The following is an 18,467-nucleotide window of genomic DNA, read 5'->3' on the forward strand; positions in this document are numbered from 1 at the left end:
CAGATGTGCACACATACCACTGCACACACACAGATGTACACACACACACACCCCACCTGACTCACTCTCAGATCTAGGAAGGACCAGCAGGGAGGGTTCTGACGTGAACCCTGACTTGTGCCATCAGGTTGAGGGTCTGCGGTGAATTCCGCCTGTCAGGATGGCAGCCACAGGGGTGTCCTTGAGGGTCCAGGCCCTGGACCTGACAAGGAGTGGCCGCAGCACTTAGGTGTCTCCTGGGAAGACGGGACTTGGCACAGGCTTTGACCTCAGGATACCCCCAGCCTGGGGGCCGCTGTGTGAAGACCCCCACCCCATACAGCCTTCTCCCCAGTTCTCCCATGGCTGCTGCCCTGGGGCTGGACGCTGGACTCCTAAGGTGGATGGTGACCTGGGACCCTGGACTCCACCCTCCCCAAAGCCAGGGGCTATGAGAGGATCAGCAGTTGGATGGATCCCAGGGGCATGAGTGTGAGGCTGCAGAGGGCTGCTGGACACAGGGAGGGGAACTGGCCAGGTGGCCAAGAGAAAGCCCCAGCAGTGGAACTGTGGGCTCTAGGAACAGGTGGAGGGAGGCTGGGGCCGGAGGCCAGGCCCGCCTTGTGCTCCCCACGCCATGAGCCTCACAGTTCGCCCGAGGGAGGCCAGAGGATGGGCTACAGAGAGTATGGGGCTCAAAGGTGGATTCTGGAGTGGAAGGACCTGGGACCAGGAACCCCTCCACCAGGAGGTGATGGAGGAGGTGCCCAGGCAGCCCCTGCCCCCTCTAGCTGCAGGACAGGTGAGCTCAGCTCCAGGGTGGGCAGGAGACCCAGGCGGCCTTCCCTAGAGGGCACAGGTGCCCTGAGGCTGTGGATCTGAGGGCACACTGGGCAAATGGAGCAGCAAACAGCCCCTCCCTGCCGGGCCCACCCCACACTCTGGGAAAGCCCTCCTGGAGGTGGCACCTGCCTGGAGGCGGCGGGACCCAATCCCAGAGGAGCCAGACGATCACGTTAGGCTTCTATTAACTGGTTTTCACAATTCAATATTGTAAGATTAGCCCGATGAAACATTTTGATTGACTCCTGTAACTATTTGGTGATTCAGTCTCTGAAGCTAGTGTCCTAGTTTAGGGGCTGCGTCGAGGCCCCAGAGGGTCTAGAACCCCTGCAGAGCTGCTAGAACCAGGCTGCTAGAACCCCTGCAGAAGTGGGGCCTGAGGCACCCCATGAAGGAGGGGGTCTCCTGGGGGTCAGCAATTTCCCTGAAGGTCATACAGGGCAGGCGGCAGAAATAAGGGCCTCGGAGAGGAGGCTCGTGCAGGAAGACGAGGGTGACACTGTGGCCAAGGGTCCAATGTGAGAAGCCCCCCAGGTGGACCAGGAACACACTTCCTGTGTGGACACCACGGTGTAACCAGAGGGCACAGGGGGCAGCAGGGCCCTCTGCAGGCAGTGGGGCTGTAGTGGACACAGCAGAGGTGGACAGCGGGAGCCAGTCAGAGCTGGTGACCCACACCACACTCAGAGAGGGCTGGGGTGGGAAGGAGACAGCAGATGTGGGGGGCCCACACAGACACCGCAGCCACCACAGCAGCCTCCTCCAGGGCCTCCAGCTCCCTCCACTCTGCACCTGCCAGGCCCCACCCTCAGCAGCCCAGGGGACTGCTACCAAGTTGCTGTGGTGACGCTGGGACCCCCTTCCCTGGGAAACCCCAGGAGCCTCCGCCTGTCATCCTAGGTGCAGGCAGACAAGGATGCACAGACCTGCACACACATGCATGCGCACACGTTTTCATGCACAGGCAGGCACACACGCACACACTTGCACATGCAGACATGCCACACACACACAGACGCAGACACACACACACACAGACGCAGACACACACACACACACAGACGCAGACACACACACACATACACACAGACGCAGACACACACACACATACACACAGACGCAGACACACACACACATACACACAGACGCAGACACACACACACACACAGATGCAGACACACACACACATACACACAGACACAGACACACACACACACACAGATGCACACAGACACACACAAAGGTATGCAGGCGCACACAAACCTGCACACAGACATGCACACACATGCGTGCACCTTGTGGAGGGAGCAGATGCCTGGGCTCCTCTTTTCCAAGCTGCAGGCTGACACTCTGCCAGCCCCTCCCCAGGCCCTAGGATGTGGCCCAGGGACAGGCCCACCCCCACACCCTCCAGCAGCACAGCCAGCAGGGGGCCGAGTGCTGGACACACAGCTGTCCTGGCCTCTGCAGGCCTCCTCATGCCAGCCCCGTATGGCCCATCCTGAGAGCCTGGGGCTTGCTGGCATCCTCTGTAGGGGTTTGGGCCCTGCCCTCCTGTGTCGCCAAATACCAGCTCCGCTCCCCACCCCATGCAATTTGCTGAGCTCTCTGGGGTCCTGAGTGACAGGGACAGCCCAGGTGTGGCTCAGTTTATCTTTTTTTTTTTTTTTTTTTTTTTTTTTTTTTTTTTTGAGACAGAGTCTAGCTCTATCACCCAGGCTGGAGTTCAGTGACAAGATCTCAGCTCACTGCAAGCTCCGCCTCCCGGGTTCACGCCACTCTCCCGCCTCAGCCTCCCCAGTAGCTGGGACTGCAGGCACTCGCCACCATGCCCCGCTAATTTTTGTTTTTGTTTTGTATTTTTAGTAGAGACAGGGTTTCACCGTGTTAGCCAGGATGGTCTCCATCTCCTGACCTTGTGATCCGCTGCCTCAGCCTCCCAAAGTGCTGGGATTACAGGCGTGAGCCACCGCACCCGGCCCAGTTTATCTCCTAAGAAGGGGCCTCTGGTGGCTGGGCAGGGAGAGGAAGGCCAGGCAGGAGGAGGAGAAGGCCAGGCAGGAGGAGCCGCTGGCCGAGGGACACCCTGACCTTGGCAGGGGTGTGGGCAACAAAGAGGGTGAGGAGCTGGGACAGAGTCGGGAGGGTCCTGTCTCCATATCTTGGGTGGGTTTAGGAGCCTGTGGGGGCTTGTGGGGGTCTGGGAAGGCTGGGGATGGAATGGCACAGGTACGGACCAGGGTCTGACATGGACAGAAGGGGCGCCTGGGGCTGGGCCGGTCACTTTGCAAAGGGTGTGGGGCCTGCGGGGCCAAGGAGCAGGGGCTGGATGGGGTCACTGCCACACAGGCAGTTGGGAAGGACCAGGCGCTGGAGATGCGGGCCGCTGGCTGGGGCCACACTCAGGAAAGGATGGACCTCCCCACCTCGGCACAGAGCACAATCTTCAGGCTGCCCCGAGCCCAACAGCTCCGCACCCATCTTCCTGGCTCAACCCTGGCTCCTCAAAGCTGGGGAGCAAAGGTCAATGGCCAAGCCTGTGCCCTTGGGGGCAGCTGGCGCCGCTGGTCAGTCCCCCATCCCAGACCCCTGGGCAGGACAGGGCGTGTTTTCCTAGACGAAGGGGCTGGGGCTGGCAGCTCGCTGCCTGTAACTGTGGGGTGCTGGCTGCAGGCAAGCCCTAGGATCCCAACTTCTCATCTATCACAAGGTGGAGCTGCCACCAGCTCCCCCAGCCATCCTGAGCTTCACGAGCCACCGGGGGAAGGCTGGGCAAGGCTGGCACCTGCACACACAGGTGGGCACGCACGCACACACCTGCAAATGCAGACATGCCACACACACATACACACACAGATGCACACACTTCCCACCCCAGCTGGCACGCAGGGCTCCAGGAGCAACGTCAGCTCCTGTCCCGAGTGGGGAGAGGTGGAGGGTCCTGGGCATAGGGCTAGGAGGGCAGTGTCCATACTCCCTGCCCCACTGACTGGCCCAGGGCTGTGGATGAGGCAGCCTGGCCCGGGCCGCTCCCAAGCCCCCTCCCAGGGCAACTGACCTCCCTGGGGAGGGGCTGGAGGCTGCTCAGGCCCCTCAGAGAGCACCCCCCACAACCCCCTAGACCACCAGAGATGGAGGCCCACACCCCTCAGAGAGCCCCCTCCACAACCCCCTATTCCACCAGAGACGGAAGCCTGCACGCCCGCCTGCCTGCCACACCTTGGGGGCTTTGTGCCGGGACACAGGAGCAGCGAGGGCTGGGGAGGGACTCCACGCAGGGCCCTGCGGCCACCCTCCCACAGGGCGGGAGTGCTGAGCCCTGCCCCCAACCCGGCAAGCCTGCCTGTCCCAGAGGAGCCGCTGCAGCAGTAATCTCCAGGGCACGGTAAGAATAGAGCTGCTTAGCGGGCAGTGGGTAGCAGGCGGCTTGCGGGAAGGGCAGAGATGGGAGAGGCAGGGGCTGCACGCCCACATCCGTTGCTCCTGCCCTCCCAAACGTTAGCATCTGTCCCTGAGTGCCTTGTGGTCTTGGAGGCAGGGGCCACATCAGGAACCAGGGCAGGGCATCCACCTCCGGGGTGCCCCCTCTGCCCTCCCGAGGCCGGTGCTCTGAGGCATCCAGGGAGGGGCCATGAGATGGTCTCCCCCGAGGACCCTTCCCCACCCCAACCTTCTCTGGGTGCTCGGACAGGGACGGAGGGGAAGACAGAGCAAGGGCAAGGATCAGAGGCAGGTGCAACTCTTGGCCAAAGGGACGTCTGTGCTGGGAGGCTGAGGCAGGGGGAGGGCTGGCTGGACGACGGCCTCCTCCCATGGCCACTCCCCTGAAGAGGGGACGTGACAGGAAAGCAGGGTCAGGAAAAGGGGCGGCATCAAGGACACGGGGCCCAGAGACAGGAGGGGAACACAGAGGAGTGAGGCCCTGGGCAGGGAGCCAGCTCTCCGCGCCCGGATCCCGTGGCACCTGCAGGCAGCTGGGGCAGGGAGCAATCAAAGGATGGCCGCAGGGCTGAGTCTCCAACCTCTCGGGGCCAGGCTGGAGGCACTGTGTACCCACACTGGCTTCTGTGGGACAGGGGAGAGGGTGCTGGCTCTGAAAGCTTTCACCCAGACAGATGTGAATTCTGCTCACACTTCACTGGTCAAAGCGAGTCAGTCCCTGACCTGCAGCTGCCACCTGACTTGGAGGGGTAGGAAAATGGGTGGGAGGGAGCCGGGACACCCATCACAGCCCCAGAATCCAAGCAGAGCTAGGCAGGCCCCTCTAAGGAAAGCCCAAACAGACCTAAAGAGGCCAAGGGCCCTGGAAGGTCTCCCAGCAGGTGAACGAATCCCAGGAGAGGGGTAGGGGCTTGGGTACAACTCCAAGCCAGGCTCACCCCGTTCACCCCACCTGACGAGGTCCGCTGCCCGCCTCCTATCCCAACTCCCGTGATGCCACCGCCCCAAGCTGGGCAGTGAGGCCTGGAGCCCGGCCGCCTCCCCACATGGGTAAGCGCTCAACGTGTTTCCCCCAGAGAAGCCTGGACGCTCCCAGGTCACCCTCAGCACAGGCCCTGTGGGGGCCTGGTTTATCCAACGCCACCAGGAGCCACACAGCCCAGAACAGAGCCCACTTCTGTCTCACCAGCATGGGGTCCACAGGCGACCATCAGTGCACCAGGTGCCACAACAAGACTGTCACCCAGCACCAGCAGGTGAGGGACCTAAGAGCGTTGCCAGACGCCACCGAACTGGAGTGACGGGAGCTCAGGACACACTGTCAGAGGTGGGGTGTCAATTATCCCCCTTTCACACAAATAGCTCCAACCGCCTGGGCCCCTCCTCCGCTGCCCCTGCCCATCCCATGAGCCTGCCGGTTTCGTGGCCTCCTGAGTGGAAGGAGCAGAGAGGAGGCTGAGGCCAGGAGCGCAGGGCCCCTGGGCCCGAGAGCAGCCTTCAGCTCCAACCCCCAGCACCAGCAGGGGCACCAGCAGGGTAGCCCTGGTGGGGAGGACCCCACAGTGACTGGTGAGCCAGTGATGCCGTGGCCTGGGGTGAGGGGTGGCCGCCTCACATGCTCTGCCACACACAGCAGCCTCCATCCTGGGCTGGGGGACGACTGCCACGTTCCCTCCAGCAGGAAAGGCTGGCTGGTCTGGTCACAGCAGGCAGTGACAAGGGCACTGCCCCAGGGGAAGGGTAGCGTGACACAGGCTCCCTGAGGATGAGGCCCCATGCCAGCTGACCCCACAGGCGAGCTGTGGGATGGGGGACTCAACACCCCGTGGGTGAGGGGCCCGGCAGAGGCCTGCAGCCAGGCACCTCCCCCGTGGTGGCCCCGGCGGGCCCCGCCCATCCTCCCACCCACACCATCTGCAAACGCCCTCGGCCGCTCTGGCTTTTGCTGGAGATGGCGCTCATCTGTGCACTTTACGATTAGTCACAAATCCCCAGGGATTTGGGGTTTAGGGTCAACAAACCTCCAAGCTGATCCGAGCCCTCTGTCTCCTCAGAGGCAATCGCAGTCCCTCACTCTGCCAAGCTCAGCACCCCTCCCGCCTCCTCTGCTGGGGGCTGGGCTCCCGAGGCCTGTTCCCTCCCTAGGCGTCAGCTGCCCCCCACTCACTCCCTCTCCCTTTGGCAGGAGACCCTCTGTCCCTGAGTGATGGGCTGTGGGCCTGAGTGGCATTTTCTGTCCTGGCCTCCTGAGTCCTGGCCCTCCACCAGTGCCCAGGCAGGATCAGAGGAGGCCCTAGAGGACTCTCTCCTGTGTGTGGGGACCTCCAGGGAGACGCTGCCCCTCACCCCCCAGGAAGAGTCAGGAGGGCTGGCTGGGCTGGCCTGAGGGGCAAGTCCCCGGAGGAGGATGGGGCAGCCAGAGGGTTACATGCAGCACCACCCACCCTCCGTGATGCTCCTCCCAGGAGGCGGGGCTCAGGCATGGACAAAGCTCAGGTGGGGGCAGCCTGGAGCTGGGTTTGCAGCAGTAGCTCCTCCGCCCACGCCCATCTGCCCCCAAGGCCACCTCAAACTCCTGCAAGTCACCTACCCTCAGGCCACATGAGCCCTGAAACAAGGTGACTTGGAGAAGTTTGTCACAAAGGGCTCCCAGGAGTGAGCTCCAGGGGACATGGACCAGACCCCACCACAGCCTGTTGTACCTGCCCCGCTTCGGGGAGCCCTGACACCCACCACCTCTGGAGAGCGCAAGGCCAGGCCCCCCAGCCTTCCCCAGGCTGCTCTATGCCTGCTCTCCAGCACCCACACGCAGGGGCACCCTCAGCTCTGCCGGGCCCTGGCCCTCCCTCTCTCCTGCAAGTTAAAGACAGCGAGGCCCTGGCGGGGCACGAGGGGTGGGGCCTGCGGGTCTGCTCAGGGCACAGGGCTGGGGGACTGGCCAGCAGGAGGCACCGAGCACATTTGGTTTCCTCCTGCCCCTCCTCAGCACAGAACCAGAGACCCACAGCTGAGGACAAGTTTGGGATCTTGCCAAAAATCACCGGGCCTCACACATCTCTTTCCAGCTGCAGCTGGGCTGTGAGGACCCAGCGCCAAGGCAGGCGCCCTCGCGGGAGGTGGAAGCTGCAGACTTCAGCACGGCTGGCGCTGGACAGCTCCCTGGGGCCTCTCCGCCTCCCCAACAGGGCGCAAGGTCCTTTCCTCCTCCTCAAAGTCGGCGAACTCCCTGCTGTGTCCCCACAGTCCGCAGCAGAGCAGGAGCTTCCATACCACCCATGGCCGCTGCCGCCTTCCCTGGAGACCAGAGAGGACGGGCAGGGGCTGCACCGGCGGTTGCCGTGGGCCCGAAGGGGCTCTGTGCAGCCTGCAGGAGGCGGGGCTGCTGGCCCAGGAGTTTCGTTTCCCTGCTCCAGGAACATACTCCGGGGTACGATGGTCCCAGGGGCTCCTGAGCGCCCCGGACCGTGCAGGAAGGTGGGGGACTGGAAGAGCGACCTATTCTTCCAGGTTGTGACAATCCCGGGCAGACAGACTCACCGTGAGACACAGACACATCCGGGAGAGCACCCATACCCTGGGCGTGAGCCCTGACTCACAGACACCGGGCAGGAAATCCCAAAATACAGACACGTAAGGGTAGCCGTGCATCAGCTGCTCACGGGTGAGGTGTGATGCGGGGGGCGGGTGCTGAGGACACAGGCCAGGTGCCTCAGCAGGGGAACTCCGTGAAGACAGGAGCCTAGAGGCCTGCGGAGTGGGCAGGGCGTCCCCTGCCCCGTGCAGCTCTGTGACCGGCTCCGCCACTGTTTTGTCTGCTCGTCCTCCCTGCTGCCCGACGGTGGCTGTCCTGACACTCATGTGGCCTGAATGAAATGAGCCCTCATGCCCCGCATTGAGGCCAGGCTGGGAGCTGGGCACCAGCGGGGATGGAAGGAAGGAGGGTCACACAGCCCCGCTGCCGGCAGCCGCTGAGCCAGAGGAGCAGATGCCACAGGAGCAGGTCCCAGCACGAGGAGCCTGGGGAGGGCCATGGCTAGACGGGAAGGGCCCCAGTCCTGGGCCGGCTCCTCAACTGCACCCCTCCCAGGGCCAGAACGTCGGGGGTGGGTGGCCTCAGGGCCCAGGCAGAGCCAGCAGGTCCTCCACTACCTGCCCCCCGCTGACCACAATGGAGAACAGAGCTGATGGGGGCCTACTCCTCCCACGTGGCATCTGCCCCCCCGAGACCACCTGCACGTGTGTGACACACAGTGAACGTTCCAGAATGTGTGTCCTGAGGCGGGCAGGGTGTTTTGCTGGCCCCATGCCTGGCTTGGTGCTGGCGGTGCCCAGGAAGGATGTGGACGGGTGGAAGATGGTACCCACGGCCGCCATACAGGGTCAGGGGTTATGGAAGAGGAGGCCACCGCCCAGGGTCAGGGGTTATGGAAGAGGAGGCCACCGCCACCCCAGCTCTCCAAGTGGGGTCCCCCAACCAGCGTCAGCATCACCTGGAAACTCCTGAGAGATGCAGAGCCCAGGCCCACCCCATGCCCAGTCTCCGGGGAAAGCTGAGGCTCGGGGCGCCTGGGAACAGCCCCCAGCCATGGAGGGGGCAGGAGACTGAGTCCACGGCCCCACGCAGAGCCCAGCACCTGCCCACTCCCTCCTGCAGGGAGACTGGGCTGGGAAATGTTCTTTTAAAGTTAAAATCCCAGCATCTGACTGGCTTCCTGCCGGTTTCTAGAAATCAGTGCTAATTTCTCAGGGTGATAACGGCCCTTTGGTTTTCAAGAGTTTCTCTGTTATATGTGCAGACCAAATGTTGACAATAAACGGTGCCTGGGACTATTTCTGCGTAACGGAGGCGGGGGGTGTTGCTGGCGGCTATGAGCGGTGCTTGCCTGGCTTGAGGCATTCTCCTCTGCTCCCGTGTGAAAACGCCAGGACCTGGAGCGAGGCCTCCACCCCAGAAAAGCCTCGGGAACCACAGAGCTGGGGCTCAGCCACCACACACCCCAGGGTGCCAAGGAAGGAGGAGGCTGGGACCGACGGCACCGGGGAATTTGGTCAGGCCCAGAACTCCCTGCTCCCCTGCACCCCAAATCCCCCATGTCCACCCGGCAGAAGGCAGGGCCACAGCAGGCGACATGGGATGTGTCCGGGGTCACTGTGGCAGCAGAGGGACGGGCAGGACAAGCTCCTCACCAGCTCAGAGCCCTGGGGGGGCCGCCGCCAGTTTGAGCCCCGAGGGACTGTGCAGCCCTGGCATCCCCAGCTGACCGGCCCGGCCTTGCCACAATCCCTATCACGGCTCACAGCTCACGGCTCCCCTCATTGTCCCCAGCAGAAAGAGCTCCACAAAAATCTCATCGGCTGGGGGAGGGCAACACAGTGATGCCGTCTGAGCTGCTTCTCCCCACCTCGGGCATCCTGGCCCACAAGCCATCTCCCCTCCTCAGCTCTGTCCTGAGGCTGACGCTGGCCCCAGCGGCAGGGCCAGGCCCTGGGCTCAGTCCCGGCAGGCGCAACCCCCTGGCACCATCCCACCATCCTGTCCAAGCCACTTCACAGATAGGGAAACTGCGGTGTGGACACAAGTGACCACTCAGCCAGCGTCTGGAACCAAGTACCCTGGAGGTGGCCCTGCCCTGGGGGGCCTGCCCACAACAGACAGCACAGGAACATCCTGGCCAGAGACCGCCAGTCACAACAGCTCTATGGCCCTGGCCTGGGGTGGGGCTGCCTTCCCAGCTCCTTCCTGGCTAGAGGTACCTGTGTGCTGTGGAAGGGACGGAGTCATTCCGCAGCCCCCCTGCAAACTCTGTGTGCAAGAAGTCACCATGGGGCTGGCAGAGGGACCCAAAGACCCAGGACGACGCAGGATGAAAGCCAGGGACGGCCGCGGGTGCCAAGGGCCAGTCTCCGCCCCAGACACCAAAGGCAAGCAGAGGGGCTGGGGGGCTCCAGGCTCCAGGGGACCCCACGCATCTCCTGGTGCCTACCAAGGACCTGGGTACACCCAGGCCCCATCACAGATGAGCAGGAGGGAAGCTTGAGCGTGGGGACCAGGGCTCCTGAAGCCACCACAGCAGGGCCTGCAGCCTAACCCTGGGAAAGGGGCTGCCCTGGCCTCTGTGGACTGGGGCCACTGCCTCCTGCCTAGACCCCTCGGAGCTTGTGTGGGAGGGCAACCTCTGGCCCCCGGCCGGGCTGGCCGTCTGTGCTGCCCTGCACTCTGCAGGAAGTTAATGGCACCAAGGGGCTGCACAGGGGGCAGCTGAATCAGCCCCCATCTGACCACCCCAGGTCTCTGAGAACCCAGCTTTGGGGCTGCCTCTCCACCCCCTGTACCCCCAGGGGGCAGGGCCAAGGCACCTGACATGGCCACCCTGGCCACCACCCTTCCCGGGGCAGGTACCACACCTATTACCTCCGTCCGCACAAGATAACTCTCGGACCCAGGGCAGCAACGTCACTCCCGCCCAGTGAAGCAGCCAATCAGGGGCCCAGGCCAGTCCCAACCAGGCAGCTCAGGCAGCAGCTGGCCCTGCAGCTGATTCAGGGTGCCAAGGACACAGGGCCTGATGCCAGCTGTGAAGAGGGGCTTTCCCTCAGCATGGAGGGCCACCAGGCACTGCCCCTCAGCCCCTATCCTGACCCCTTCTCCCACACAAGGGGTTCCCCAGGGGCTCCCAGGCCAAGCCACCCGCAGAGGCCACATTCCTGGCCAGGCAGGCTCCCTGTGCCCCCGCAAACCACCCACAGCTGGACTCAGCCCGATGTACAGCCATACCCGCTGTATCACGGGGATCATGCAGGCGGCCGTCCAGGTGCCCTCCCACCTCTGCCCGGGGCCGGGAAGGCCAGCCTGCCCTCCAGGGCCCTGGGCTCCAGCTTAAGCCAAGTGGGCAATGATGGCGTGAATGCCCTGGGCACCTCCATCCCCCTCAGGCCAAGGTGCCTGGGACTCCCACCGGCCCTACCCAGCCCCACCCCAGCCCAGCTCCAGCCCAGGAGTGTCCATTCCCCTCAGCCAGTGCCACCAGGCTGCCATGGCCACCCAGGAAAGGCAGCTCTGTCCTCACAAGATGGCACCCCCAGGGCAGACAGGACCCAAGCTCAGCCCAACGACGTGGCACCCAACGAGGAGCACAGTGCCCAGAGAGACGCATGCCAACCGACGGGACCTTGCCATCTGCTGGGGGTGGTGCTGTCACTCTCCAGGGTCCAGGGAGGAAGCCAGGCCCAGCCTGCAGCCCAGGCACCTGGGGCAAAGCAGCGCAGGGCAGCCACAGCCTCCGTGGGTCCCGGGACTGAAGGCAGAATGAGCCTGGGAAGCCGGAGGCATCCAGGAAAACGAGGAGTTTCTCTTTAACAGCGGGACTTTCGGGAGCACTACTCTGTGGGTGGGGCCTGGCTCCCAGCTGCTGGGCCCAGAACACTGGCCCCTCACAGGCGGTGGAACAAGGCCTGGACCTGGCGGGCCGGGCCCTGAAAGGCAGCCGGCCTGGCACAATCCCTGCTTTGTCCCTGCAGCCTCTGCCCCAGCCCAGCCTCCATCTTGTCCAGAGCCCCAGGCAGCTGGCTCAGGGCAGCCTGGCCCGGTGGACATCCCTGGGGCGGGGCCTTGGGGAGGCCTGCGGGCCGCTCGGTCAGCCTGGGCTAGGACCTGGGGCTTGGGCCTGACACAGGCACCAGCCCTGCAGGTGAAAGCGGGGCTGCCCTGCACAGAGGAGGTGGCGGGGTGCCGTTAACTTCCTGAGGAGCGCAGGGGAGCACAGAGGACCAGCCATGTGAGCCCCAAGGGGCCTGACATGCTGGTCTGCCGTCCTCCTGCCCAGTATGGTGTTTCCAGCCATTGGAACCTCGCACAAGCTTCAGGGAAACCCCATTCTACACACAGAGGCCCTGAGGTCCTGATCCTTCTACTTCCGAGGGGCCAAGGTCCAGGTGGGCTGTCCAGAGCTGAGGGCAGGGCCCAGAACTGCACGGTGACACCCCACAGTGCCACCATCTAGGCACAGCCCCGCACAGGTGGATGCCGGCGGCCGGCAGTCATGGGGACCAGCCCGCCTCCTCTCCTGGTGCCGGCTGCCCAGCAGGGCTGCTGACTTCAGAGACAGCCTGACTCTCCCCAGGTGCCCAAAGAAGCTAGTATGTGCCCAGTGAGGACTGGAAGGCACAGAAACCCTCAAGCAAGTGCCACCAGATGATGGCGAAGGGACCTTCCCGAGGGCTCCTCCTGAGCGCCAGTGGCCGACGGGGAGGCGCAGCCCACTCAGGCTGTTCCCAGGGACTGGGGTCTGACCTGCCCTCGGGCCAGCCTGGAGGGGGTCTCCTGTCTGCTGCAAGGCACCCAGAGCGCCGGATCAGGGTGAGGCCGTGATGAGAGGGCCCGGGGTCACTCCACAGATGACTCTGGGAGTGAGAACCAGGAAAGCTCGCTCAGGCCCAGGTCCGGGAGCCGGTCCGAGCAACCCTGGTGTCCTGGAGTACAGGCCTTGCTGGCCCCACGCAGTCCTCGAGGCGGCTGGAAGGGAAGGTGGACCAGGAGTGGGGGACGTGGGTGGAAGGGAAGAGGGACCAGGAGCAGGGGACACGGGGGTCCACACACACCTGGCACAGCGACAACCTTAAGACACTCCCAGCCACCCTCAGAGCAAGGGGCCTGGCCACCTCGGCAGCCAACAATGGTGGAGACCCAGAGGCCCTGGAACTTTGGTCGTGGGCAGGAGCCACGGCCCTTGATAGTAGCCCCAGCTGGGCCCGCGTGAGATCTGCCAGAAACAGATCCCCTTGAAGCCTAGGGGCCAACCTCGCATCACAGCCCAGGCCCTGCATTCCCCAGTGGTTCTGGACACGACTCCCTGGTGGGGCAGATGGTGGAGCAGGCGGGGCGGCAGCCAGCCACGGTGACTCTGGAAAGCCCTCCCTGGCACAGCTGGGGGCGGGCGCACAGCCTGGCCTTGAGGCTTCCACATCCAGGAAATCCACGACGTGCACGCACCTCAGCAGAGCCGGGCCAGCACGGTCAGGGCCGGGCAGTGCCCTCTGCCCAGTGTGTCTTTTCCAGCCATTGCCAGTGACAAGGCAGGGAGACCCATGTCAACAGGGACACACACACCTGAGGTGCCCAGGGCCACAGTGGGTGGGGACAGGACAGGGGCCTAGGGCTCCCACCTCCAACGACCCTCCCACCCCCGCCTAGGGGAACTGCCGTTCTCACCACCCGGAACCTCTGCGCCAAGGGCCCTGACAGGGACACTCAAGGCCAGCTCTCAGCTGGAAAGGGGGCTCCCTGCAGAGAGCATGCAGGGCAGGAAGACACCAGGGGCAGCATCTTGAGGCCTCCACCCTGGCGCAGTCACTGACATGGCACCCAGCGACACCAAATGGGCCTTTCCAGGGACTTCAGGGGACCAGGGAGACTTCAGACGGGAGTACTGCCCATCACGCTGGCTCCCCGGGCTCTGTGCACGGCGCCCCTGAGAACAGCGTCCTGAGACCTGAGCTTGTGGAAACCCGTGCAGGGCAGATGAGGGGTTCAGTCCAGCCCCATGAGGCTGCTGCCCTGACAAAACAGCTGGGATCAGATGGCCAGGGCCTGATGCGGGGAGGGCCAGAGAATCCCCGGGGTCTCGCAGCAGACACCCCACGCTGAGTCCACCTTCACAGCTGGGGAGGCTGCCAGGTCCGGTCTGCCCATGCGCTCCCCAGGCTTGGCCCTGCACAGCCCATCTCCAGGGCCCATCTCTAGGGCCCATCTCCAGGGGCCTGCACACCACAGCCAATCACTGCCCATCCTGCTCAACTTTCTAAACAGACCCTATCTCAGGCCAGCTTCCTTCCCCTCCACGTCTGCCTCCAGCTTCTGGGCCTGGGGTCACCCCCAGGGTCTCCCAGGCACAGGCTCTCCCTCCCCTCACCTGTTCCATCTTCAATGGCTCCTCCCATCCCAGGACCCCTCTCCACCCTGGCAGCCGCCAGGGCTCAACCTTCCTAAAGGCCACTGAGAACGTGGGGGATGTCCCAGGTCCCTGGCAGCCTAGGGACCTCCCCCATGCCATAGAAGGTGAACACTGCCAGGTGAGCTGCAGGGCAGCCCCTCATCCTATCTCCTTCACTCCCTCGCAGGGAGCCCTATCCCGGCCACGTTCCTTTCTCCCGCCCCCCAGACAGAGGATTCCCGAAGGCAGGCCCCTCATCGTCCCATGCAGCCCACCCGCCTGCCCTCAAGAACAGCTCCAAGGGCCTGAGGTTCTCCAGCTCCTCCCACAGGGCCCTCCCAGGCCTCCCAGGTTTCAGGAGCTGAGCCGAGGTTTGGGCAAGAAGGTGCCCTGCTCCATGTACTGACGGGGCACAGGGACAAAGGCACGCAGGGACAAAGGCGCGCAGGGACAAAGGCGCGCAGGGACAAGGGCCATTCAGCCCGTGCCACACACCTTCCTGGCCCCGCATGCCCCAAACTCGGAGTGTCTGCGCCCTCCAACCTCCATGGTTGCCCTTGCTGGCAGGGACTGTGTCTCGGCATCTCTGCAGGGGTCAAGCTCAGATGAGGCTACACAAGCCTTTCTCAGCCCCGAGAAAAGCTGGGGCAGCACCTTTGCAGGTGGGTTCCTACCCCGACCCCAGCCTACATCCCCCCAAGTCTTGGCCAGAAATCACCGAGCAGCCAGAGAGGAGGCTTCCACAGCTGCTCAGCGCTCTGACGGCTTCACCTGGTGCCTGGCACCGGCAGTGGGACCACTGGAGGCGACCCCCACGGCCACCGAGGGGAGCTGTGCAGAGGACGCCCCATGCAGAAGGATGACCCTACAGCCACACCGGCCCTGCAGGAGGCACACACCCAACAAGACAGGCAGGTGCCATACAAGTGAGACCATGGGGTGCTCCCGCTGAAAGGCACAAGAAGACAGCCGACCGGACCCTGCGGTGTCTAGAAGGGGCGTCCTCCAGGCCCCGGGGTGGGGGGCTGTGTGGTCTCCCCTCCCCACATGGCCAGACTCCCCAAGGGCAGGTTTCAGACCACATATTTGGCCCACCGTCCAACAGGCCCCAGCTTGGGTCAGCCGGGTGGAAGGGCTCTCGTGGCACCACAAGGCTCACTGCCACTGCCACTGCCACTGACCACCTCCCTCTCAGTGGCCACCTCGAGTCGGGCAGCTCCTACTTCCAAGGACTCAGGCAGAGACAGAAGATGAACAGAGAGGGCCAAACAAAGCTGCCAGCCACAGACACGGGGAAGGGGCTGGGGTCACGTCCACACCAATGCCCCCCCAAGCAAGGCCTCCACAGCTCCCTGTGGCCAGGTCCCGGTAGGAGAAGCATTCTCAACGGCAGGATCAGACCGTCCTCGGGTGGTGGCTGCCAGAAGCCCAGCCTCCTGTTTTCCCACGGAGGTCTCCTGGCAGGAAGCCTATCTCCCTCTTGAGCTTGGGACCTGGCAGCTCTCCTGGCATCTGGTGCCAAGTGGCCCAGCACACACACTCCGGGCCCCACGTCCACCCAACTCCTGGTGACCCTTCAGCAGCAGCAACGGGAAGACGCACAGAAATGGTGGCCTTCTCCAGGGCCCTCCCGGCGACACGCTTGCGCTGTGCCCGTCAGAACTTGGGAGAGAGGTGCCGCTTTGTGCCCCCCCTCGAGCTGTTTTCTAAATATCTCTCTCAGCACGTTGTAGACACACACAGCCCATCCTTTTGTATTCATTACTGTTAATTACAGTGGAAACCTCCCGTAATTAACTGCCGCCAGCAAAACTCCATGAAGAGTGGAGACCAGCCCCTACCCACCGAGGCCGCGCACAGCACATAACTCATCGTGTCTTCACTTACACGCGGATGTTTCCTTATAATAACATTTTATTGGAACCGTAATTGGATTATCTCACTGACTCCTGCATCCTGCTGCCCTGGGCCCCTCCTTCACCACGGATTTCACAAACTAGTTTTTCTTTCCGGGAAAGACAAGAATTTTGAACTCAGGTGACATGGGCTGAATGCCACCTCTTTCTCCAACCCAGACCGCACCACCCCACCTGCCCAGGCCCTGCCCTGTGGCCAAGGGCCCCTCTGTGCCGTGGCGGGTGCCGGAAGGCTGTGCACCCAAAGCGAGGCGGCTCCCCTGAACCCCTAGGTCCAAACCCCTTCCTGCAGCTCTGCCATAGTTACATCACAGCCACGGCCCTCCCCCAAGAGCCTGGGCCTGGCCCACTTTCTTTCCCCAACGCCACCTCCCAGCTCCTCCTCTCTGCAGCCGTGAGGGGCTGAGCCTCCACCCTGCACCAGCGCCCTCCTCCTCCTTCCCTCCACCCCTGCCTGCCCGGGTCTAAGGAACTTCTCGGATTGGAAGGGAGAGGCAGTGCCGTGGGACCTCGGGGACACCAAGAGACAGGCCGGTCCTGGGAGAAGAAAGAAAATGGCTGAGCCCCAGCCTCCACAAAGGCGACTCTGTGAATGCGCCTGACCAGATGAAGGGCTAGCCAAGCCCAGCGAGACGGGGAGAGTTGGCCACATGCGAGGGTAGCCGGGCTTGCCTCTGGCCTGGGTCCGACCCCGCAAGGACCCGGCCTATTCCCTAGAACGACAGCCAGGCCCCACCGGGAAGCCCCCTCCACCGGCAGGCCGCGGGGCCGCTCCACGGGTCAGGTCCCACGCACTTCTGGTCCCAACACCAATGGCCTCTCCCTGCCCCGGGGGAATGCTGGTCACAGACGCTCCGCCCGCCCGAGCCCGAGCCAGAGCAGCGCAAGGCGCTGTCCAGCCCTCTGCAGGTCCCCGCAATCTCACGCCCCCACCGCGGAGGGAGATCGGGCCTGCCCGGAGGCCCCGGTGGCCGGCGCGCGGAGGTGGAAGGCCCGCCGGGGGCGCAGCTGCTCAGGCAGCACGCCTATTAGCGCGGCCGCGGCAGACGGCAGATGGGCGCCCGCGCGGCCCCCTCCTCCCGCGGCACAATGGGCCCGGTCGCTGGGGCGCACAATGCGGCCCGGGCCGCGCACCTGCAGCGGGGCCCGAGGGGCGCCGGCCCGGCCCGGCCCGTGCGCCCCTGTCCGCCTGCGCGCCCCGCGGCGCGCCGCGTGTCCTTGGGCCGCGCCCGGCCGACCGCAGCCAAGCGGCCTGCGGGGTCCGCGGCGGAACCGGGGCGCACGAGCGGACGGGGGCGCACGGGCCGCCCATTGTTCGCGGCCGGGGCCCGGGCTGGGCCTGCGGCTTCGCGGCCGGGGCCTCCCTCTGGCGCCCCCCACCCAGCGCGCTGCCAGCGCGGCCTCCCCGGCCCCGGCCCCCGCCCCGGCCGCACGCACCTGTCTGCCCCTTGCCCAGCGTCTTCTCCAGCCGGTAGGGCCCAACATACTGCGCGTGCTGCGCGCCGCCGTCCTTCCCCGTCGATGTCATCGCTCCGGGGCCCGGCGCCGGCCAGGGGCGCCCGGGCGCGCGGGCAGGAAGGGGCCGCCCAGCGTCCGCCCGCGTCCGCCGAGCACCGTCCGCGCCGACCGGGCCGGGGCGCCCCCGCGGGCCCCGCTGCTCCGCGCCGCCCGCGTCCGCCCGCGCCGCCGCCCCCCGCGTCCACTCCGACGCGGCAGTCCGAGGCCTGGCCCGCGGCGACGCCTCCGCCTCGTCGAGAGGACAGGGCGGGCGGGGGCACCTGGCTTCCGCCGCCGCCGCCGCCGCCGCCGCCGAGGCCCGCGCCCCGCGTCCCGCGCCCCGCGCCCCCAGCGCACGCCCGTCCGCGGCCGCGCAGTCGAGCCGAGCCGAGCCGAGCCGAGCCGAGCCGTGCAGCTGAGCCGAACAGCCGAGCCCAGCAGCCGAGTCGAGCCGAACAGAGCCGAGCCGAGCCGAGCCGCAACAGCCGAGCCCAGCAGCCGAGCCGAGCCGAACAGAGCCGAGCCGCGCAGCCGAGCGGTGTAGCCAAGCCGAACAGCCGAGCCGAACAGCCGAGCGGAACAGCGGAGTCGAGCGGAGCTGAGGGGAGCGGAGCCGAGCCGGGCCGCGCAATGGAGCCGAGCCGACACGAGCCTGTACGAACGCAGCGGGATGCGGCGGCGGCGGCAAACGGTGCCCGCGCCGGCCAATCAGCGCCTCCCCACCCCGCCCCGCCGCTACGAGCGCTCGGGGAGACTCGAGGGGGCGAGGCGAGGCCAGGGCGAGGCCGGGACCTGGGAGCCTCCAGCCCGCCGCCTGCCACGTACTGTCCCACCAGGCAGCAGAGCTCCCGCTGCCGCCCGA

The 18,467-nt window shown here is 65.1% G+C and overlaps 1 protein-coding gene across 10 annotated transcripts in view; it reads right to left on the reverse strand.

The window, feature by feature from the left end:
- Window positions 1-18,026, reverse strand: part of BRSK2 (BR serine/threonine kinase 2) — a 66,943-nt gene extending 48,917 nt beyond the window's left edge. For 7 of the 10 annotated variants that reach the window (XR_004029729.1, XR_004029730.1, XR_004029731.1 and 4 more), the window contains exon 1: window positions 17,546-17,948. Coding sequence is in view for 6 of the 10 variants with exons in the window: in XM_030811515.1 (XP_030667375.1) it covers window positions 17,546-17,636 (91 nt within the window). In the remaining 4 variants the exon portion in view is untranslated. Of the gene's footprint in view, window positions 1-17,545 lie in introns of all 10 variants that reach the window. The other 3 variants (XM_030811514.1, XM_030811518.1, XR_004029732.1) reach the window with 2 other exon arrangements.
- Window positions 18,027-18,467: the final 441 nt, after the last annotated feature.

This window comes from Nomascus leucogenys, chromosome 4 (genome assembly GCF_006542625.1).
Source record: "Nomascus leucogenys isolate Asia chromosome 4, Asia_NLE_v1, whole genome shotgun sequence".
NCBI lineage: Eukaryota > Metazoa > Chordata > Mammalia > Primates > Hylobatidae > Nomascus > Nomascus leucogenys.